Source organism: Microcebus murinus, chromosome 27, assembly GCF_040939455.1.
Source record: "Microcebus murinus isolate Inina chromosome 27, M.murinus_Inina_mat1.0, whole genome shotgun sequence".
NCBI lineage: Eukaryota > Metazoa > Chordata > Mammalia > Primates > Cheirogaleidae > Microcebus > Microcebus murinus.
In genome coordinates, this window is record NC_134130.1 from 1,149,750 (window position 1) to 1,173,034 (window position 23,285).

Genomic DNA, 23,285 nt, shown 5'->3' on the forward strand with positions numbered 1-23,285 from the left:
AGGAAAGGTGGTTGAATGAATATTGTTGGCAAAGAATCAAAGTTGGAAGCCTGTCGGAATTAATTAATTCTCAAAGGATCAGAGATTCACACAGAAAACATGAAATGAGAAAGGAACTTGAAGAAAACATGAGTGATTTAAAAAAAAAACAATTGTATTTGTGTTAAAGTTTTCTAGAATGGAATACAAGCAGCAGTGAACAGTGATCATACGAGAAGAGAGACAGAGGGCGGGGAGGTTCCAGTCAGTCACGTTAACTTACTGCTTTCAGTAAGGTTTTTGAATTTTTAAACTGTGCAAAAACTATTTTTCGAATAAAAACGCTAGTTCGAAGCGATGATTTGCCATATTTGAACAGAAAGAAACCGGCAGAAGAGAAAGGTAGGGAGATGGCATTTGAAAAGCTAGAACAGAGAGCCAGGGACCTCGAGTCCCAGTGATGCGGGAGGCTGGGGCAGAAGGATCGCTTGAGCCCAGGAGTTCCAGGCCAACCTGGGCAATGTAGCGAGACCCCCATCGGAAAGGTAGATTGGAGATACGTAGCAAGAGGCCTGCAGTAGAAAACACGTGTGTTTATACTGCGCTGTCTCAGCAGTGGGGGCGAGAAGGGAAGAGGCATGTGCCATTTACCCCTGAGGCTCTGGTACGCGTGCGACTGCTTTGTCTTTTCCAGATCTGTCATTGTGTCCATTTTGCAGGTGAGGGCCCGAAGGCATGCCAGAGTGAGGTCACAGTAGGAGAACCAAGACCTGCCCCCAGATTGGAGCGAAGCCAAACTCACTACCATCTGGGTGACCGCGTGAGGAGGAAATGGCAGGGGCCACAGAGAGGCGGCCGGCTTGGGCCTGGGCTCCTTTGAAGAAGCGGGAGCTCTGAGTCCTTTGCGAGCAGGGGCAGGGACTTTGAGGCCTGAGGTCACAAGACGGAAGAAAGCTCCCAAGCACGCGGAGACGGGAAGGGCCTTCGTTCATGCAAACAGAAGGAAGGCAGTGGAGGAGAATGTGGACTCCAGGGAGTCAGGAGGAAGTGGAGGAGGTCCATGCGGCGGATCTCAGCCCAGCTGGCACCCGCAGGCCCCAAGCCCCCTCGGGGGTAAGGTGGAGGCCCAAGAGTGCTTGGCGGAGCCCAGGGTCAGGGGGGCTGGTGGAGGGTGCGGGGCCAGGCGGGGTCTGCTTCCTCTTCAGCACTAACCCGCCCTCCCGAAACCTCGGCCAGGCTCGGCTGCACTGCTCAGCCTCCAGCTTTGCAGCCACACAGATTTTTACAGTGTGCCCCAGCCGTGCTCCCCCGTGTCCGGGGCCATGTCCCCGGTCAGCATCTCAGCAGCGCTGGAGGAAGGTGGCCACCAAGGTCTGAATGCTTTCCCCCCACCAATCCCAGACAGGGAAACTTCCAGTAGTTAAAGAAAATGCCTAAATGACGCTGCCACAGCACGAAGGCGTCCACAGCTGACAGCAGTGGCTCAAAAAAAAATAAAAAATAAAAAATAAATGAAAACCTAGATGGATAATCAATATTGCATTCCGGTGGAAACCAGAACAAGCCTTAGCATCCAAGCCATGGGGGTGGAGTGATGGCCAACGCACCCTGGTCTACAGAATTCCATGGGACTTTGTGATGTCATCTTGAAGAGTATTTACCTGCCTTGGAAACATTTACCCGAAATGAAACAGCAAGTCGCAAAGCAGCATGGCCCTGGAGGGCTGGGGCTCAACCCAGTTTTGTCACTTGCTAGTTCTGAGAGCTGGGCTAAGGGATTAGGCTTCTTTGTGCCTCAGTTTCTTCATCCGTAAAATGGGGATAAGAACAGTGCCAGCTCATTGGATTGTCATCACGATGAAATGAGCTCTTACCCATCAAGAGCATAGAACAGTGCCTGGTACATCAGAGACACTCGACAAATGCTTGCTAGTCTCATGGTTTGAAAATAAAAATATTTTTAACACCACGAGTGAGCCGTGATGTAAACCATGGACGCTGGGAGATGGCGGTGGGTCGATACAGGCTGATCGATGATAAAAAAACGTCCCGCTGTCCAGCGGGGGATGTTGATGGGGGAGGCCGTGCCTTCGTGGGGGTAAGAGGCTTATGGGAAATCCCTGCACCTTCCCTTCAACGTGGCCATGAACCTAAAATTGCTGCTCTGAAAAAAATCAAACATTTTAAATATTTTAAAAATAAACTAAATAAAAACACTTAGTTATGCTTATGATGAAACCTGAACAGGGACCTAATTAAGCCTCTGTCTAGATCTAATTACCAGTTTATAGGGAGTGACAGTTGGCCAAATCCCAAATGTGGCACGTGATCCGGTTTCCTCCGTACAAAAACGGTATAGAAAAAACAAAGGGGACAGGAAGGAGAACTGTATCCAAAGAAATGAAGGTAATTACACGCAAAATGACACAACGCCGGTAAGGATATTCAGGGGCTTCCACACTGGCTGCCAGTGGAGTTGGGGACCAGGTCCCCCAGGGCTCTTTGATCTATTCTGTTTACTTTTGGGGAAAGTTTGCAAATGTTCCTAATAGGAAGTAATAAAAATATTACTCAACGTGACAGCTCCCAGGGAGCTGTCTGGAAGGACAGCCACTGTGGATTAACCTGCAGCCACTGGGGGAAGCAGGGCTGCGGGCGGAGTTTAGGTTCCCCTTTCTACACACGTGTTTTCTGCTGTTCTAGAACAAGCAGGTGCACTTGCAAAACAAACATACAAAAATCAGGAAAAAAAAGATGCACATGTCAAAAGGGAAAAACAGGCAGAAGGGTTTACAATGACAAGTAGAAGCAGTCACAGCTGGACAGCCGGGAAACAGGTGGTGGTGAGTGTGGCTGCGTCTGCAGTCATGACAACGACATGCCGCTGGACCCCAGCCCGTCCTTCCTGCCTCCCTAGCACCCTGTTACCCACCCCCCAAGCCACACCTCTTCTCAAGGGGAGCAGCTTGTTCTCCAGGATGTCCCTGGCATCGGTGCCTTCGTCCATCAGGTCGAGCTTGGTAATGACGCCGATGGTCCGCAGGCCTGAAAGAGCCCAGAGGTCAGAGGTCAGGGGGAGCCATGAGCAAAGAGCACGAGCTGGTGGCTCCAGGCCACCCAGGGTCCAACTGTCGCCGCCACTTCCAGGCTGTGCAACCTAGGCCAAACCAGTGTCACCTGCCTGGCCCCCAATTTCCCATATGGCAAAGGAAGACAGTGACAGCCCCACTATCAGAGGGCTGTCCAAGAGGATGAACTTGGCCCATGTCAAGTGCTCAATAATGGACGTTGGCCACCACCGTCATTTTTGTTATAGCAGTAACATCTGACATTGTCAGGGGCAACTTCGTGGAAACAGGAATTCTGGGTCAGTTTGGATGCTGTTACTCTTTCAGTTGGAGCAAAGTCCCAATATCACATCTGAACTGGAAGCGACTGTTTCCAGGGCTACCATGTGCCCGAATGGCTCAAATCCCATTCTGGAAACCGCCCCACCCAACTCTCTCCTTCCAAGTGGTAGGTGCCAACTTGGGTGACAGCCATGCCCTTCCTGGGACCCCCACCCAGCTCATACTCTGCACTGAGTGCAGTAGAGGGAGGTGACCGGGGAGGGGTCCCAGGGCCATCAACTCTAACGGCAATGTTTGGTCACACCAGAGCATTGTTCGGGAAGACCAGAAACAACCCAAATGGCCAAGAACAAAGGAATGGCCAGCAATGGGCCATCCTACGGATGGCAACGCAGGCCTCAAAGGGGATCACTGACATCATCACTGTGGTATAAGATAGGGACACAAACAGTAAAATAAAGAAAGATCATCCCGCTTTTTAAAAATGTGAGTTTACATGTAAGAACATTTACCAAGTGTGGCCACCAATATCTGTACAGGGGGAGGGGCCTGTCACTTTTTGGGTTCTATATTTTCCATTGGCAACCTTTTAAGTTTGGGTACAAATCATGAATGCTTTTTGGGTAATAACATGAATACTTCTGAAGGCAGAAAACAAAACTGTCTTGAAAGCATAAGGCCAGCACTGAGTTCACAAACGGATTCCCATTTTGTCACTGCCTGATCAAGCCTCAAGCCTCTGAAGGCTCTGTCACAGTCACATCCCATTTCCTGCCACAGCTGCAGGGGACATGGCTGGGGTGCACTGGGGGGCTGTGGGCTCTGGAGGTGGGGCTGGCCCCTCCCAGGAATGTGCGCCCCGGAAGACCTTAGGGAGATCGAGGTGCAGTGCAGAATAGGACCGCCAGCACCCGCACCCACCTCTGCCCCGACGACCAACCCCTGGGCCTGACCCAGAGCCACCCCGCCTGTCTGGCCTCAACAACTCACCCAGTCCCTCGCTGGTCCCCGATTCCCTCCAAACCACTCTGGAACCCTGACGGTCAGAGGGCACTGTACAACACGGATGTCCATTTGTGTTCTATGTGGCTAAATCACCCCCAACATCCTCAGAACACCCCAGCGCCCCCTAGACTGTTAGCGCCCACTGTCCATTTTCCTGGATTTTGTCTCTCTTCATCATTCTGGTCTTGCCTATTTCCTCACCCGGCAGAGGGCCCTGACCACTCCCCCCAGCCACGCTCAGTGGGCTGGTTTCCTCCCAGCACGCACCGCCCCCTGCCGTGCCCGCGCTGGCTTGTGTCCTTGTTGCTCTGTCCCCGCCCCCGGGATCCCAGCTCCCCAGAAGGAAGCCTGGGGCTCTTGACCCCTGCGGGGTTCCCAAGGCCAAAACACAACCAGGCACATGGCAGGTGCTTAACAAACATGTCCTGATGACAAGACCACCTGGAAGGTTTGACTCTGAACGCCCACGGCCAGGGATGCCGCAGTCCCCAGTCCTCCCTACAGCCCTCAACGTGCATCAGTACCCGGTCACTCTTTGGTGTCACCTGCCCGGCCCTGGGAGGTTTATGATCTACCACCCCCGTCTCCGCTGTATGGGTTGGGATTGATATTCCTGCTTTGATATGGGGGAGCACCAAGCCACAGGAAGGATGAGTAACTTCTAGAGGCGGGATCTGGACCCTGGGAGGCCTGGGCTCTTCCCCGCCCAGACTAGCTCCTGTGCTGGTAGCGTGGGCACTGTCGTGTCCAAGGAGGGCTGTCCAACTGCCACACAACAATCTCCCAGGGCACATACTCCAGCACTGCTGGCTCCCGCAGGAAATGCTGTGTCCCAGGAGGAGGCCTTTTCCCAAAGCACCCAGGCACAAATGACAATGCCAGAGACTTGGAACCAAGGAAGCTGGGCAAGTCCTGGGCTCAGAGGGAGCTGCTGGCCCGGGACTTGGTGGCTACCTTGCGGGTCGACCTCCTTGGCCAGCTTGAGGGCGTCCGAGTTGGCCAAGTCCATGTTGGCGGGCGTGACGGCCAGGATGAGGCTGCTCTCCCGGCTGATGAACTGCTGGATCATGTCCTTGATCTGGTACTCGATGTCCGGGGGCTGGTCCCCCACGGGCACCTTGGTGATGCCCGGGAGGTCGATGAGGGTCAAGTTCAACACTGGGAGGGAAACCAGACAGAAAGGTCGTCAGAACCCAGGGAGGGGAAGCACGCACAGCCCTGTAGCAATTCAGCTGCTTCCTCATGTTCCATGGGCTCTGACGCTCTGCCTGGACCACACCTTCAATCTCACATCCCCGTTTCTAGGACTCTGTCTTACAGACACCTGGAACGGACTCCACTCCAGTGATAGTTTTTATTTTTAAGAGATGAGGTCTCACTCTGTCACCCAGGCTGGAGTGCCGTGGCGTCATCATAGCTCACAGCAGCCTCCAACTCCTGGGCTCAAGCGATCCTCCTGCCTCAGTCTCCCGAGTAGCTGGGACTACAGGTGTGCACACTCATGCCCAGCTAGTTTTCTATTTTTTTTAGTAGAGACGGGGTCTTGCTATGTTGCCCAGAATGGTCTCAAACTCCCAGCCTCAGGTGATCTTCCTGCCTCAGCCTCCTGAGTCACTGGGATTACAGGCATGAGCCACCATGCCTGCACAGTGATATAATTTTAAATGAGGACATTGCAGACTGGAATGGATCTAAAGGAGGAATATGGCTGCAAGCTGCCCCAGTCCTCACCACTCCCAACAGTCTCCCCGGCATGCTGCATTTTCTTAGAACCGAGACAGATTTCTGGGTGCTATGCACCTATTGCATGTGGCAGATACGTATCAGGACAGCTGTGTGCATGTGAAGGACAACAAGCGGTGGCATACTGGTTTGTGAGTGGGCGGATGCTACCCATGACTGGCAGACAGAGTCAGGGACAGGTCCCGGCCTGCGCTGCCTACCGTGTGGCGAGTAGACGCGCAGGTTGATGGGTACTGGGGAGATGCCCTTGTTGGTCCCCGTGACTCTGTCGGTCTCCGCTTCGATCTCCTGCCGGACTTCATCAAAATCTGTAAACTTTTTGGATTTGCAGTGCAAAAACTCGGCATATTCTGCAAAGGGAAGAGAGAGGCTCGCGGTGAGAAAGAGAAGCGGTCTCGCCGTGCGTGGGGAGGGGAGCGCGTGAACTTCTAGGAGAAGCGCTTTCGCGAGCAGAAAAAGCAAAAAGTCAGCCAGTCACTCTAAGAACTCAGGGAGCAAGAGATTCATTTCCATGGCAAGTATTTGAGGGTGGCCCCCGGGAGACCAAACTTCATACTGGCCAAAGACTCAGTTCTTGTGGAACAGACATTCTCACGCACCATTTTGCAAATTACACGTCATGACATATTATGAGTCAGGGGGAAAAAAAAATGAATGGGTAGGTGTGACCAATGTTTTTGAGGAACAGAAGAGAAGAGAAAATAGGGGAGGCCTCACCCAGAGAGAACAAGTACATTTGATGAGGCTTCTGCTTGGGTGTTCGCATGCAGCGACTGAGTCTGGGTCCCGATCACAGGAGACGAAAACTGTGGTGCCAGCGGGATCACAGGCCGCCAGCACATCCCAGCTCAGTGAGACCGCGGGAGCACGTCCACGACACTCACTTGCTCTTCTGCAAGGTACTCTCGAGGTACAGGAAACAGGGCATCTGTCTGGGGTCCCTCCTTCCCCTCCTGCCTGTCCAAGGGGCCCCCACTTAGACATGACCCCCCCTAAGATGAAATGCTTTCTGGGTAGACCCTTGAGCAGAGGCAAGAGCCGGGGTGTCCGACAGCCTACGGAGACTGAGATGAAGGCAAACGCGTGAGTAACTAACAAGGCAGCGTGGGTCCTATCAGCAACCTAGAGAAACCCAGGCCCCTAACACCAACCGGGGCCAAAGCAACCATAAAACACGTTCATCGTGGGACGGAAGCCCTGGGTATCTAGGCGTTCACTGTACGATGCCTCGACTTGTTCAGATGGCTGAAGATTTTCATAGTAAAATGCTGGGGGTGGGGGACAGGGACCCTCACGGATCAGAGGTCACAGCTCCTGCAGTGACGCTATAAAGAAGAGGGAAATACGTCCTGCTGGCAGACGCCAGAGAACCCGCCCAACGCAGAGATGCAAAGATGTGCACTACTGTGTCGCTTCTAAGAGTAAAAATCTGGAAATTGCCTCAACGTCCACCAGGAGGAGACCTGGCGACATGAATAACAAAGCCACACCGTCAGCTGCCGCACAGGCAAGTGCGGGAAGGACCCCTGAGGTGCAAGGAGACAGAAAGAAGCCTCCTTACACATGGAGGTTGCCCATCCCATCACCATAACCTAACAAACTATGGCCAACATTTGGCCCTTGCTCAGTCTGGCCAGGCCCTGCGTACAGTCCCACATGTTCTCCGCAAGTCCCTGAGCAGGTGGGCTTCTCCTTCATCCCCCTTTCAACGATGAGGAAACTGAGGCCCAGAGAGGTAAAGTTACATGGCTCAAGTTCAGTGACAAAGCTAGGCTTCAGAACTCACATAATGTGGCACCAGGTAGGGGCTCTCAAGCTCGACAGCCTTTCTGAGGCTGTAGAAAGGATCTTCACATCATGGAACTTTAGCGGCAGGGTCAGGACTCAGTGGGCTCAGATCGCTGAGGACTGTGTCCGGCACCGGCTCGGGCCACCCAGTGCAGGGCAATAGGGACACCAGCTGGAGGATCCAAGATCCCCACCACCAACACTAGCCCTGCCGTCAGCTGACCCAGTTCCCAAGGACAGTCACTCTCCAGCCCTCCACAGGGACAAGAGGAAATACTCAGCCGCTCTTCCTGTAGCAGCCACTAAAAATGGAACCGTCCCCACCCCCACAGCAAACCTCAGCTCTCGTCTAGTGCCAAGTCCTAGGCTCAGCCACCACGAGAGACCAACCCCCTTCAAGGAATGCTGGCGGAAGGGGCAACTGGGACCCACCCCAACTGGTGTGTGGAAGGCCTGGCCCCACCTTTTCCACCTCCTCCTCTTCTTCTAGGGCCTGCCTGCCTGCCGCCTCTTCCAGGCAGCCTTCCTTGCCTGTACCTTGGCTTCCTTCCTCATTGGGGCCAGGTCGCTCTGGACCAAACTGATGGGGCCAGGACCTGCCTGCTCCAGCACCCCAGAGCCCGATGTGTGCTGACAGCTTGCCACGGGCAGTTAAGAGCTCGGTTTGCAGTCAGAGGGCACACCTGGTCTCAGTCTACTGATTTATAAAATGGGCATCACAACAGGGCCTGAACGAGGACTGAACGAGTCAACACTGGCACAGGAAGAGCAGAAGCCAGCACTGCCACCAGCTGAGCGGGCGGAAGTCCCCAAGGGCTCCGTCATAACCCACGGGAGAAGGTGCCAGAAAGCCATGGCTTCTTTCTTAGTGGGTCAGTGGGCAGCAGCGCCACACCCATCTGTGCCCAAAAAAGCCCAGGAGCCACCCAGGCCTGTCCCCAACTGCCTGCCTTTCTTCCCTGGGCTCCTTGGCACTTTGGAAGCGAACGTTGCATTCCAGAGTCAAGTCTGAGGTTTCAACGCTTCCAGACTCGACGGAGCTAACTCTCTTAACGCCAGACCTCGCCCCTCCTCCACCTGGAACCCTCCGTGGCTCCCATCTCAACCAGAGTAAAAGCCACCATCTTCACCACGTGCCCCAGACTCTATAAAATTTCCTTCTCCCCAACTTCTTCTGAGTTCACGTCACTCTGCCCTGGTCGACCTGTGCCATCTCTCAGAAGCAGTGACCTTTTCCCATACCCTGAGGACACTCGGGGTCCAGGAAGTCCATGGCGGGGACGGGGTGGCCCAGTGGCCAGGCTCCCCTCTACACCTCCGTGTCTGCGAGAGGAGAATAAAACGTGAGAGCTGGATTGCAGGGCTCCTCAGCCTTACACGCGCTCTCAGGCTGGAGAGGAGTTTTCTTCACCATCTGCTGGCTCCAAGAATACGGCAGAAGCCTCAAGGCTGAGCTCCCTGTCCACTTGTCCCCAGCCGCCAAGGCCAAGCCACCGAGCCACCACTGGTTCTGCCTGTCCTGGTCCCCACTGCCAAGCTGCACCCTTCCCTCCCTACCCACCCTAGCTGCAGCATTTGCAGATAACAAAGCCAGTTCCTCTGGTCCCTGGGCCAACACCGAAGCATTCTGACAGCGACACCCCCGCCCCCACGGCAGAGAAAGAGCCAGCCACCCTGCACGGCTCCCTGGGAAGAGGGTCGGCCTGGGTCCCCTCTGGGAGGCTCTCAGCCAGCGTGTGAACAGGCCCTGGGGACTCCGAGGGACCCGACCGGGGCCGGGTGCACGGGAGGAAAGAAGGAATAAACCGGGCCCTCGTCCAGCAGCCACGCTGCCAAGCGGGCGGGAGAACAGCCGCCCTCACCCACCACAGGGCTTCCCACTGTGGCTCGGCGTCTGCACTTGTGGCTTTTTCTAGAGAGAGGTTCTGTGCCCCCCCACCCAGCCAGTCTCCCTCTACAGAAGCCAGAGCCGCCAGAGAGCAGGGACTTGGGCTCAGTTACTGCTCTCCCCATACCTGGTACACAGTAGCTGCTTGATAAAAATCCAGGGGACAGTGTATTACAAAGCATTATGTGCTCAAGCCTAGAAGGACACCAACCCCTGCCACCTTCTTGGGGTCACGGAACCTGGGGCACGTCAAGCCTGCCACCCTCCAGTTCGAAAGGTGCTTACAGAGCCCAACTTGGTCAGAAGACAGCCCTCCCTGCCCTAAAGGCAGACCAGTCACTGCCTGCTGGCATTTCCTAAGAATTTCGAAAGGCCCGGGTCCTGCCCGTCTGGCACCACAGCAGGAGCTGGGGAGGAGATGAGAGAGAGGGAGGAGAGTGTGCCCAGGGGGCTCGTCACCCTAGCCATGCCCAGCACCTCAGTTTCCCCACAATGAAGCGGATCATCCCATCCTCCCTCCCTCCCACCCCAGCAAAGAGCAGATTGAGCGGGCTAGCTAACCACTGCCGGCAGGGAGACAGTATCTGTCTTCCCCGATCCTGGCACTGGCAGGTGTCCCCGGGAGGAACAAGTATGACACAGCTGGGAGACCCCAGGTCCCACACGATCAGACCAGATCCGTTTCTCAGAACCTCCAGCCAATCAAGCAGGGGGGCGCAGCCCACAGCACTGCCCACGTGTGTGTGGCCCTCAAGCTCTCTCTGATCTCAGACAAGTCATGAACATCTACCAGTCCAGGCCACATTGCCATTGGGAGGGTGACAGCCTGCGCTGGCATCCCAGCCGGGTCCACGCCAGCCTGGTTTCCTCTTCCAGGCGTGAGGCTGTGGCCAGTCTGTCAGGGTTACAGGCGGGGTCCTGTCAGGGCCAGGCTGGCTGGGGGAAGGTGCTGGATAAAGTTACCCTGCCCACTTCCTGCCGCAAGGCGAGAAGGGACACAGTGGCAGCCCTTAGGGCAAGAGTCCCCAACCTTTCTGGCACCAGGGACCGGTTTCATGGAAGACAATTTCTCCACAATGGAGCAGGGGGTGGGGGCACGGTTTCGGGATGATTCAAGCGCATGACATTTACTGTGCAGTCAGACCTCTCTGCTAATGACAATCTGTACTTGCAGCCGCTCCCCAGCGCTGGCATCACCGCCTCGGCTCCACCTCGCATCATCAGGCATTAGGTTCCCATAAGGAGCCTCAACCTAGATCCCTCGCACGCGCAGTTTACAGTAGGGTCCGCGCTCCTGTGAGAATCTAATGCCTCCGCGGATCTGACAGGAGGCGGAGCTCATGCAGTGATGCGAGTGACCGGAAGCGGCTAAATACAGATGAAGCTCTGCTCACTCGCCCACTGCTCACCTCCTGCTGTGCAGGCAAAAAACATCAAGAAAACACCTGCAAGGGCAGGAGGACAGAAGGGTGTCACGTGACACATGCTGCAGGGTGGGGAGGGAGGGACAAAAGCAGAGAGTGACCGGTTGGGGTGGGGATGGGAGTCAACTAGCGGAGGAGGAGGAGGAGGAGGACTGGGCCAGGATGTCCCAGGCAGGGAGCACAGTGACCACAAAGGCCAGGAGGTGGGAAGAGATGAGCTGGGCCAGAGCATCAGGAGAGAGACGGTGGCTACAGCTGGGGACCAAGAGGAGGTGAGGTGCCAGGGACCAGCAGGGCCCGGTCAGGGCCACAGAGCTGTGAGAAGCAGCCTGGAGTGAATTCCGAGGCCAACAGGAAGCCTTGGAGCCAAGTCCTCACATTTCTTCTCTGGCTCCTGTGAGCACAGACCAAAGTCAAGGTCAAGGTGGGGGTGGGGAGCTCATGAGGCCCCTCGCCCACATTCCACACAAGAACAGTGACCAGCACCCAGGGCTTATGAGGCTCAGGGGTGGTTCCCAAAGACCACAGGGTTCACCTAGAGGCCGCCGAACATCCAGGTGGCTGCGGTTTTAGGTAATTTTTAAACTAAGCTGGTTAAAAGTAATGGTTCACCGAGACCAGTCTGAACAGGGGAGCCGGGTAACACTGGCTGGCACAGCAATCAGAAAGGAGGACCCAGGCCTCGCCTCAGGGGCCACGTGTCTGCACTCCAGACCCCACAGGAAGCAGCCATGCCACAGCCAAATGGGGTGCCATGGCCATGAGGAAGCCACTGCTATTACCCCCATTTTCCAGATGAGGAAACTGAGGCACAGAGCTGGAAGTCACTTGCCTGAGTCCCTGGCCAGGAAAGGGTGGCAGTCTGACTCCAGTTTGGTCACCAAGAGTCCCACAATGTGCCCATTGCCCCCACTCCTGTTGGTAGGGCATCCTACCTCCCACCCACCTGACCCAGCCTGGGCACCTCTGCTATTTAGTGCCTGGCCTGGAGGTCACTTGAGACTCCCCCCCCACACACTCACTCTCTCTCATACACACACACACACACACCTGCCACTGCCTGGGCCAGGCCCCATCACCCCTTGCCTGGTGCCACACCAATCTCTCTATCTCTCCCTGTCCCCTCCACCCCGTCTACGTTCCCTCCTGAACACAGCAGCCTGGAAGCTGAGCTGGTCTCTCCCTAATCTGAGGGCCACCCAATGAGGGAAGCTATGAACTGGGAGACACAGGAGGGGTCACATCCATGTGGGAGTCCCCCTACGCCCCCCATCCAGCCCTACAGGATCCACCTATGTGTTCACCTCCACCAGGGATGCCAACTCATCCCGTGGCCCCCACCACTCTGACACCTGCTCCTGCCACCTCCAGGGTGCCCTGCCTTGGCATTGGTCCCTCACGTCCTTCTCCACCAGCAACCACAGGGATTTGGTCAAGATACACCTCAACCTAAGGCCAAATGTCTCAAAAGTGGGCTTAAGGCTGGGCTTTAAAGACGACACCCCCGTGTGCCTTCAGGCAAGTAGTCAGGGAAGCCCCAGCCCCTGGCTCTGTAAGCTGGGAATGTTAGCAATAGATTTAATCTTCGGGCCCTGAGCAGGTGTTCCTGCGCTTGGTGCCCCAGCCAGCAGAGGCTCTTCAAGGGCTCCTCTCCCCTCCACGTACTCAATAACGTGGTCCTCAGGGCAACCAGCAAGGCAGGTGCTATTCTCTTCACTGTCTGGAGCCAGGATTGGAACCTGGGCCGTCTCAGCTCCCCACCCCCCACCTGCCAGGGCAGTCTTTCCCAGGGCAGCCGGCAAGGGACCAGCAGGCTTGGCAGCATCACAGTGGAACTCATTAAAAATGTTGATTCTCACTACCGCTCCCCAACCCACTGAATGGAAACCAGAAACCCACGTGGGCCGGGCTGAGCTCCAAAGCTTCTGAAATCCCCTGTTCAGCCCCGCCCCTTCCTCACAAAGCTGATTGGACACAGGAACCCAGAGGGGCAGCGGACTGGCCTATGGCAAGGCAGAGCTCACAAAGAGGAGGCGCTGGGCCAATCGGCTGCTGTCTCTCCTTGGAGCCACGCCCACCCATGGGGTAGGTGGAGCCAGCGGATGGAGGTGGCAAGGCTGGGCGGGGCGCAACTGAGGTGAGATCTTCCTGGGTGCAAATCCCAGATCTGCGGCCCCACTGGAAACGCAGGTGACCTGGCTAAGCCTCAGTTTCCCTTTCCAAGGAGGCCTGAGGGGCTGTTGATCTGGGATACACACCGGCCTCATGTCAGCCTTGTGTGGGAAGAACAGAAATAAACCGAGGCCAGGGAGGGAGAGAACAGGATACGATCCACATGGGGGTCATTCTGTATTCAATCAGCTGGGCCTCTACCAGCCATGTCTGATTAAATCTTTTAAATCAATGTTTGATTAAAAAGACGGTGGGAAGGCTGCTCTTATGAAAAGAGAAGGTGGCATGACAAACGAGTGTAGTGTGAGATGGATCAGAGCAGCTACAAAACCGGACAGATCTCTGGGGGACAAGTGGCAACTCATGGAGCAGACACTGGGACTCAGACAACATGCAGGAATGACTCCTGTTTGCAGGCATGTTTCTGTGACAATATAGGATAGTATCCTTTATTATACACGGAGGTGCACTGAAGCACTAAGACATGTCACCATGTCTGCTACTGAATTTGAAAAGGTTCAGCAAAAACATGTTATCTATGACAAAATATGGCGCCTGTCACCCTGGTCACAGTTGAGGGCTTGCAGCGTGGGTGTGTGAGTGTTCTCTGAGCTGTTTTTCAACTTCCCTCTGCACGTAGAACATGAAAATGCAAACCCAAACCACAGCCCAGAACCCAAGTTCCACCCTCAGCCCCAGCTCCTCCTGGACACCAAGTCCACGTTCATTTCCAGCTGCAGCTGTGGCCCGCCTACTGTACCTGTTTTTGAGAAGATGAGCTGCAGAATGAGAGGCCGCCGGGTGACAATTCCTGAACCACGGGGAAGGAAGTCCCTGTGAGGGGGGAAAGGGACAGAAATTACTCACGCGTCCGGCTCGAGGGGCAGGAAGTGTGACCACACGTGGTGCAGAAACTCAGTCTTGCAATTTGGGTGACCTCAGCAAAGACACCAACCCTGGCAGGGCCCTGGGGAACGCTACACACTTGGAGGGCCATGAGGCCTAGTGCGTTGGGGAAGATCTGAATTGATGATCACGTCCAATCACACTATTTCCCTCTGGCGGGCTGTGCCCCACCCCAAAACTCCCAGGGGACACTTTCCTTGACAAAGCTTGGACAACTCCCCCATACTCAACAGGGAAATACATTTCCTACAGGTACAAAATCAATATAGGCCGGGCGCGGTGGCTCACGCCTGTAATCCTAGCTCTCTGGGAGGCCAAGGCGGGTGGATCGTTGGAGCTCAGAAGTTCAAGACCAGCCTGAGCAAGAGCGAGACCCCGTCTCTACTAAAAATAAAATTTAAAAAAAGTTAATTGGCCAACTGAAAATGGAAAAAAAATAAAGGAATAAAAAAAATTAAAAAAAAATAATAAAACAAAATCAATATAATGTCATATGTGTGATATAAAGGTAAAATCAAAGTAGTTGATGACAACATGTGATATGTTTCATGTCCAGAGAAGACACATCGACAGTGGCAGAAGGAAGACAAGAACTGATGGCAGACAGAGGGCAGAGAGCTTTCTGGGGTGACCGAAATGTTCTAAAACTGGACTATGGTGATATCTTCTAAAATTTACTATAAATTTACTAAAATTCACTTATTTCGAAATGGGTGAATTTCATAGTATATAAATAACTGCTCAATAGAGGTGTTCAGGAAAAATATAACATCCTATGCAAGGCTGAGTGCAGTGGCACGTGCCTGTAGCCCCAGCCACTAGGGAGGCTTAGGTGGGAGGATCTCTTGAGCCCGGTAGTTCAAATCTACCCTGGTCAACACAGCGAAACTTCATTTCTAAAAATAAAAAAATGCTACATATTTCACAATGGAGGTTCTCGGGCACAACCAGCCTAGAAGACGTAAGGAAGTAGCCCTGCCCCCACTGAACGGTGAATGTGCCTGTATTCCACCAAGCGGGAAAACCACAGGCCGCCCTGTACCATGCGAAAGGAAAGCGAACATGTCCAGCTGGGTACTGGAGCAGGACCGGCATGCTCGGCGTAATTACCGCCTCACAAGGGACACTGTTATTTCATATAAAATGGCAAAAGGCTCAGTGAATTTCAAACAGAGTTTGTACCTTAGATGGATGCTGGAAGGACAGACGAGTATTGGGCAGATGTGTCCCCCACACAGCAAGCCAGACAGCATGACAGGTCCCCAAGCAAGTGCCATTGGCACTACTGCCCTCCTTAGTGTCCCGGAGCGTCCTGGGGAGACGCTGCTTCCCGGGGACTGTACTAAGCAGCGGGCAGAGCGAGGGTGCAGATGGCCTCCTGCCACGCACCCTGCACCATGGGGGTCCGGTCCCATCAGCTGCTTCTGTGGCACGCCCTCTGGCTGGGTGCGGGGACAGGGCAGTGACCACACCACAGGTCTCGAGGGACTTGCGGCCCAGCCCGCGCGACAAGGGGATCTTGATGGGCAACAGGACTCTGCGGGCCCCCACCGGGGCACTGAAGTTCTAGAAGCAGCCTGGAGTGGACAGGCCGGGGGGTGGGGTGGGGTGGAGCTGGGGATCATATGAGGTGGCTAGTCATCATGTGTAGAGCAAGGCCACTAGATGGGATTTAGGGACAGCCAGATTATAGCAAATGTAGGCTTCTCAAACATGCCTCTGGCTGCTGCAGGGGTGAGGGTAGGAGCTGAGAGGCAGGCAGGGGTGCCAGCGCTGGTTTAGGTGGGTGATGACGGGAGGATACCAGGGGATGGCAGGTAGGGACGTGGAAGGCCTGGGGAGGTTCAGGAGGTGACAGCAGTGACCTGGGCACAGGCTGGATGGAAAGCCTGCTAGGGTAGGGGATCGGGGGAGGGGAGGAGACACCCTGAGGCCATCAGAGAACGTCTAGGGGGCAAAGCCCCGCCTCTCTGCAGCCCCAGGCGGCACAGTCAACTCTCCAGTCCCAGGATGCTACCTGTCCCAAAACTGTGTTCCCGAGGATGACAAAGAGCATGAGGGCGCCACCTGCCCCACGCCAAGCACGTGACACCGTGTGCCCCAACACCCTGAGCTGTGCTCTCCTCCCGTCACCCTCCCATGTGGCCAATGAGGAGACTGAGGCACGAAGAGGACACGTGATGTGGCCAAGCCACACACTCCAGGTCCCCCCAAGAGGGGGTGCACTTTTATCCCAGCCTCCTGAGCACCTGGGAGGCGTGGGGACAGTGGCGCCGACATTCTAAGGGCGTGGGTGCTGGGAGCAGTCAGGAAGAGTTCTCTGAAAAGATGGGATGGGGCAGCAAGCCACGTGGAATCAGGAGGCCACGTGGGGTCACAGACCCCAGAATTGGCTTGTCATCCCAGCCCTTGTCAGAGGGGACATCCCTGACTCCCCTTCACAGAGGACGTTGTGGACACCAGGCTCTTCTCCTGGGGCTCTTAACCTTGCGAGCACCACGCACAGCCCTGGCCCTGACCCTGCGGGAGCCCCAGGCCACCGGGCTCACCGCAGGTTCCTGAGAGGGACATCTGGCGCATTAGGGATGCAGTGTCTCAGAAGCCATGGGCACCAGCCTGTGACACGGACTCACCAGCAGCAGCATTGACAGCACATGCTCTTTACAAGAACACCACCACTCCGCCCCTTAGATGAGTTTTTTTTTTGGAGACAGGGTCTGGCTGTCACCCAGGCCAGAGTGCAGCAGTGTCGTCATAGCTCACTGAAATCTCAAACTCCTGAGCTCAAGCGAGCCTCCTGTCTCAGCCTCCTGATAGCTGGGACTACAGGTGAACGCCACCACACCCAGCCAGACTCACAGGAGCCGCAGGTAAACAGAACTACGAGCCGCCTCCCTGTGTAGGCCCTCCACGCTGTCGCTGTGTCTGAAGTTCATTACTTTGCATGACAGCATCGTGTCCCATTGCGTAGATTGCCCATGGTCTAATTCACCCATTCACCATGGACATCTGGGGTCTTGCCTGCTTGGGGACATTATAAATAAAGCTGCTCTGAATGTTCCCATATATGTCTTTCATAGACCTATGACCTTGTTTCTCTTGTTGTGTCACTGTGTGGACTTGAAGTTGAACCAGCAAGACTAGTCTCTGGTGATAGAAATCAGAACAGTGGTTCCCTTTTGGGAAACTGGAAGGGCCAGGAAGGAACTTTCTAGCAGAAAGACCGAGTTCTATCTATTGATCTGACCAGTGGCTACGAGGACACAGAATTTAGAAAAATCAAGATACACACTTAAGATTTATGCAATTTACCATATCTAAGTAAAATCTCAGAGAAAGGTCACAGATATAAATAAGTCCAAGAGGACGTGCCCACAGAGCTGGGCGCAGTGGCTCACACCTGCAGTCCCAGCTACTTGGAAGGCTGAGGCCGGAGGATCGCTTGAGGCCAGGAGTTCGAGACCAGCCTGGGCAATAGTGAGACACCATCTCTACAAAAAACTTTAAAAATTAGCCAAGCATGGTGGCGCGCACCTGAAGTCACAGCTACTTGGAAGGCTGAGGCCGGAGGATCGCTTGAGCCCAGGAGTTCGAAGCCACAGTGAGCTATGACCACACTATTGCACTCCAGTCCAGGCGACAGAGCAAGACCCCATCTCTGGTGACCATAAAAATTTGCCCATGAGGCCGGGCGCTGTGGCTCACGCCTGTAATCCTAGCTCTTGGGAGGCCGAGGCGGGCGGATTGCTCAAGGTCAGGAGTTCAAAACCAGCCAGAGCAAGAGCGAGACCCCATCTCTACTATAAATAGAAAGAAATTAATTGGCCAACTGATATATATATAAAAAAATTAGCCGGGCATGGTGGCGCATGCCTGTAGTCCCAGCTACCCGGGAGGCTGAGGCAGAAGGATCACTCGAGCCCAGGAGTTTGAGGTTGCTGTGAGCTATGCTGACGCCACGGCACTCACTCTAGCCTGGACAACAAAGCGAGACTCTGTCTCAAAAAAAAAAAAAAAAGGCCGGGCGCTGTGGCTCACGCCTGTAATCCTAGCTCTTGGGAGGCCGAGGCGGGCGGATTGCTCAAGGTCAGGAGTTCAAAACCAGCCTGAGCAAGAGCGAGACCCCGTCTCTACTATAAATAGAAAGAAATTAATTGGCCAACTAATATATATATAAAAAATTAGCCGGGCATGGTGGCGCATGCCTGTAGTCCCAGCTACTCGGGAGGCTGAGGCAGAAGGATCACTCAAGCCCAGGAGTTTGAGGTTGCTGTGAGCTAGGCTGACGCCACGGCACTCACTCTAGCCTGGACAACAAAGTGAGACTCTGTCTCAAAAAAAAAAAAAAAATTGCCCATGGAATGGTTACATTCTTGTTAGTTTCCCAATAAGAAGAAAAATTCAGATCTTAAAGAATTTTAAAGCCCAGCAAGGGGGGAATAGTTAAATATAAAGTATGGACCACCTGTGCCACTTCAGCTATACACACAAAAGAGCCTGGCATCTCTGGATGTGGAACTCCCTTCTGGGTACACGAAGTGAGGGGGAAAAAATGGTTTGAGCTGATCAGTTTCACTATTTAAAAAAATAAATAAGAAGAAGAAAACAAAGAAAAGGTACATTAGAATGCCTGTGTTTTGCTACTAAGAAAACCAAAAAGAAACAAATTAGAGCCCCCAACTGTGGCCGGATTGGGAGGGAGTCACTGCATGTTCTAGAACATCTTTGAGCTTTGTATTATGCACATGTGTTACTGATTCCCAAAAACTACAATACCACTTTTAAAAAATAAAGTCACCGGCCAGGCGCAGTGGCTCACGCCTGTAATCCTAGCACTCTGGGAGGCCGAGGTGGGCAAATTGCTCAAGGTCAGGAGTTCGAAACCAGCCTGAGCAAGAGCAAGACCCCGTCTCTACTATAAATAGAAAGAAATTAATTGGCCAACTAATATATATAGAAAAAATGAGCCGGGCATGGTGGCGCATGCCTGTAGTCCCAGCTACTCAGGAGGCTGAGGCAGGAGGATCGCTTGAGCCCAGGAGTTTGAGGTTGCTGTGAGCTGGGCTGACGCCACGGCACTCACTCTAGCCTGGGCAACAAAGTGAGACTCTGTCTCAAAAATTTAAAAAAAAATAAAGTCACCAATAGCTCTTGAACGATCACAATATGCCAAGCATGGAATTGAGAATGTTCCATGGATTGAGCCATTGAAGCATGACGAGATCCAACGGGATAGTCTGCTGGCTCCACTTTACAGACGTGACAGAGGCGCAGAGGCTGGGTGCCCGCCCGAGGTCGCATGTCATCCAGGAGGGCTGGGAACATGGACTGACGCCCACGGGGTCTTAGCGCCGACCACCAGGCCACGTCGGAAGCGGAAGGCCCAGCGACCTTCCCGGCCAGGGCCAGGCTGGGAGCCGCTGGTGTTCGCGTGTGCTGTCCTGTGACTGTGCTTTGGGCGTGTCTTGCTGAGGTGCCAGGCACTGTGAGGACAACAGTGACGCCCCAGATGCCACCAGCATCCAGCACAGACAAGGGACAATCAGAGCCTCGGAAGAACCCGAGGTGTGTGTGAGGTCCAAGGTGAACGCAGAGAGCTCGGGCACACGCGGGAGAGGGCGCTGTCGGGGGCGGGGGCCGCGGTGGCGAGCCGAATGACAAGGAGAGGGCACAGCCCGGCGAAGGAGGCAGAGTTCGGGGTGGATTCTGAGATCGGGGCTGGGCAGGCGCGGGGAGGGGGGTGTCGCCTGCCAGGCTGGGAGCACCACAAACCCCGGGACTCGCCCGGAGGCTCCTGGACTGCGGCGTGCAGAGGGCGGGCCACGCCCAACCTCGGCAGGGACAGCCCCCAAAAGCAGCCCCCAGGGGCTCGGTGAGAAAGAAGGGCCTGGCGCAAAGGTTGCAACACAGCGTGAGGGACACTCTCAGGCTGGTCCGGAAACCACCTCCCAAGCAGCTCTGCCCAGAACACTGACTGTCCACTTAGCTGGAAGTGACTTTCAAGCCTCAGTTGTCTGCTTCCTCTTCTCTGATCCCACCTACACTTGGCAAGTACTGAAAGCCACATACCCCCTCCTGTCTCTTCCCTGCCGCCACAGTGTGCCCTGACTTCCACTGCCGGCTCTGCCACCGCCATGCTGTGTGGTGGGAGGATTGTTCAAGACCAGCCTGGGCAACATAGCAAGACCCCATCTCTACAAAAACAATTTTTTTAATTAGCCAGGCACGCCAGGCTTGGTGGCTCATGCCTGTAATCCTAGCACTCTGGGAGGACGAGGTGGGTGGATTGCTCAAGGTCAGGAGTTCAAGACCAGCCTGAGCAAGAGTGAGACCCCATCTCTACTATAAATAGAAAGAAATTAATTGGCCAACTAAAAATATACAGAAAAATTAGCTGGGCATGGTGGCGCATGCCAGCTACTCGGGAGGCTGAGGCAGAAGGATCGTCTGAGCCCAGGAGTTTGAGGTTGCTGTGAGATAGGCTGATGCCACAGCACTCTAGCTCAGGCAACAGAGTGAGAAACTAAAAAAAAAAAAAAAAAAAACAATTAGGCAGGCATGTGGTGCACGCCTGTAGCCCCAGCCCCTCAGGAGGCTGAGGCAGGAGGATCACTTGAGGCCAGAATTCCAGGTCACAGTGAGCTATGATCGCCCGCTGCACTGCAGCCTGGGGGGAGCACCCTCAGCCTCCTCTGGGATCTCTCTGGTACTTCTGGCCTCTAAGCCTTTGCAGGGTCTGTTCCATCCACCAGAAAACCCTTCCTCACAGGCCCTGCCCACCTCGCCATGGGCAGATGCTGTGGCGTGCACCCCTCCCTCCCAAATGCATGCCCCTTCCCACGCCCACTAACATGGCCTTCTGGGAGGCAGGGAGTCTAGTCCTGTGACAGGCCATGACGGATGTACCTGGCCAGTTCACCGCTGAATCTCTAGCTCCTACAACAGTGCCTGGCAGCGAGCAGGAGTCCATCAAATGCTTGCTGAGCAGACAGCAGGAACGTGGACTCTGGGGCCAGACAGCCTGTGCCCATGGGCTGTGTGGCCCTGCGCAGGTCTCTGCCCCTCTCTGGGCACTGGCTCTGCCATCTGTCGGCTGGGAGGACGCTACCTATCCACCGTGGGGGGCCTGGCCGGCTGTGTGGCCTGGCTCAAGTCGCTTTACCCCACTGGAGCCTCTTCTTCCAAGCTCTAAAATAGCCACCTCGCTCTGGAAGGCGGTAGGGGGCAGGGAGGAAGAGCTGCAGCCAGGAGGTGGCAGGCCATCACCCTGGGAGAGGCGCAGGGTAGCTTCCGGGTAGATCAGAAGCCTGGACTGTTTATTTACTGTCTTTGATCGTAGCACAGGGCCCCAGCAGGAGCCCAGTGACTTCCAGCCCCCGAGAGGGTGGGGACGGCCCTGGCTACGTGCAGGGAGGCTGCACGTCCAACCCCCGAGCCTTCCCAGATAAGCCAGCAGAGGATGAATCAGCAGGTGGCCCAAGCTGGCACCCAGGGGCCAGGCCACCCTTCACTTGAGCAGCCTGGCGACAATGGCAGAGGCTGGGCAAGAGCCCTGGGCCGGGATCCCTCCCTTATCGCCGTATGCTCATGGGCTCATCCGAGCAGTTTCTCAAGAGCCTGGATATGGCCGGGAGGACTCACAGCCAGACTTCGTAGCGTGCTGGCGCCAGCCACAGAAAGAGCCCTCGGCAGATGCCACACTCCAGGCCCCTGGCCACCCCCAGCCCCTCCTCCACTCCGGGCTCTGATAGGAGCTGTACTGGGAGCACTGGCTGTCCGTGAGGCTGGCTCGAACCCCATCTTACGCGACATCTCAACACATCCTCTGACAACTCCAAAGGGATGATGCCAGGCCCAGCAGCCCCATTTCACAGATGGGTAGACTGAGGCTCAGAGCTTCAGGACTTGCCCAGGCCCCTCAGTGAGGAAGGAGCAGAGCCAGAGATGGGAAGGCGGGTGGGTGGGTGGGACACCACGGAGGCAGACACCCCAGTCACCCCCACCCAGCCAGGGGCCCCCGTTGTGGTTCTGCTAGAGCAGAAGTACAGCTGCACGCTCGGCCTCTGGAGCCCCAACACGCAACAGGCAGGGGGGGCCTGTCCCTAACTCAGGCCACGCTCCCTCTTCCTGCGGCATTCACGCAGCAAACTGCCTCCTCCTAACCCCAATGGGAAGCAGCTCACACGCCACCCCGCTCGATGCTCCACGCCACGCACGACTGGCTCCTTCCAGTCTACTGATTCCTTCTCAAGGCTGCGTGTCCCCGGGCCACCTCGCCGATCCATTAGAGCAGCAGCCTCATGCAGGTAGGGCCCGTGTCCGCCATGTTGGTGGCTGTCTCCACTGCACCCAACACAGAGCCAGCCACCGGGCAGGTGACCCCTGCTGATGGAAGGAAGGACCAGGCCTGCCATTTTGCAGATGAGGAGACTGAGGCTTGCAAGGCGCCCGCTGGGCTCTCCCTACCCCGCTCCGGGCATCGCTCTGCACGACATCCCAGGGCAGCAGCTCCTCCCTGCCCAGGAATCCTGTCCCTTCCAGAGTGAGCCCCGCCCTTGGCACTCTAGCGTTGGCGTCACCTGCTCCGTGGTCTCATCTGAGGGACAGGTCAGGCTGGCAGCAACAGCAGGAAGTGGCCTGTGGCTCTGGGACTCTCCAGACTGTGAGCCTGACACGCCATTTCCTTTGTGGACACCCTGGGCAGGTTGGGTCACCTTTCTGTGACTCATTTGTCAAGTGGAGACAATGCCACCTGTCTCAGAGGGGCGTAGGACACGTTTGCAGAAAGAGCAGCCCCCCACCCAATAAAAGTAAAACTCAGTATAATGTGAGATGATCACACCCTCCTCTGCTCCTAACCCTTCAGGGCTCCGATGGCCCTGTCACCTCCTTTCTGCCCTCCCCCCAGCAAGAAGACAAACACATTCCTGCCTCAGGGCCCTTGCACCTGCCTAGAATCTCCTGCCTGAAAGGACCTTCCCCTCCAAGCTTTTCACCAAACCTTGCTCCCTCTGGTCACCCAGGGCTCAG

At 55.3% G+C, this 23,285-nt stretch overlaps 1 protein-coding gene across 11 annotated transcripts in view; it reads right to left on the minus strand.

Moving 5' to 3' along the window:
• Positions 1–23,285, minus strand: part of DNM2 (dynamin 2) — a 78,391-nt gene that overhangs the window by 36,813 nt on the left and 18,293 nt on the right. For all 11 annotated transcript variants that reach the window (XM_075998109.1, XM_012790628.3, XM_012790625.2 and 8 more), the window contains exons 2-5: positions 14,110–14,183; positions 6,278–6,427; positions 5,289–5,492; positions 2,926–3,024 (exon numbers count right to left, since the gene is read on the minus strand). In XM_075998109.1, coding sequence (XP_075854224.1) covers positions 2,926–3,024; positions 5,289–5,492; positions 6,278–6,427; positions 14,110–14,183 — 527 coding nt within the window. The remainder of the gene's footprint in view (positions 1–2,925; positions 3,025–5,288; positions 5,493–6,277; positions 6,428–14,109; positions 14,184–23,285) is intronic.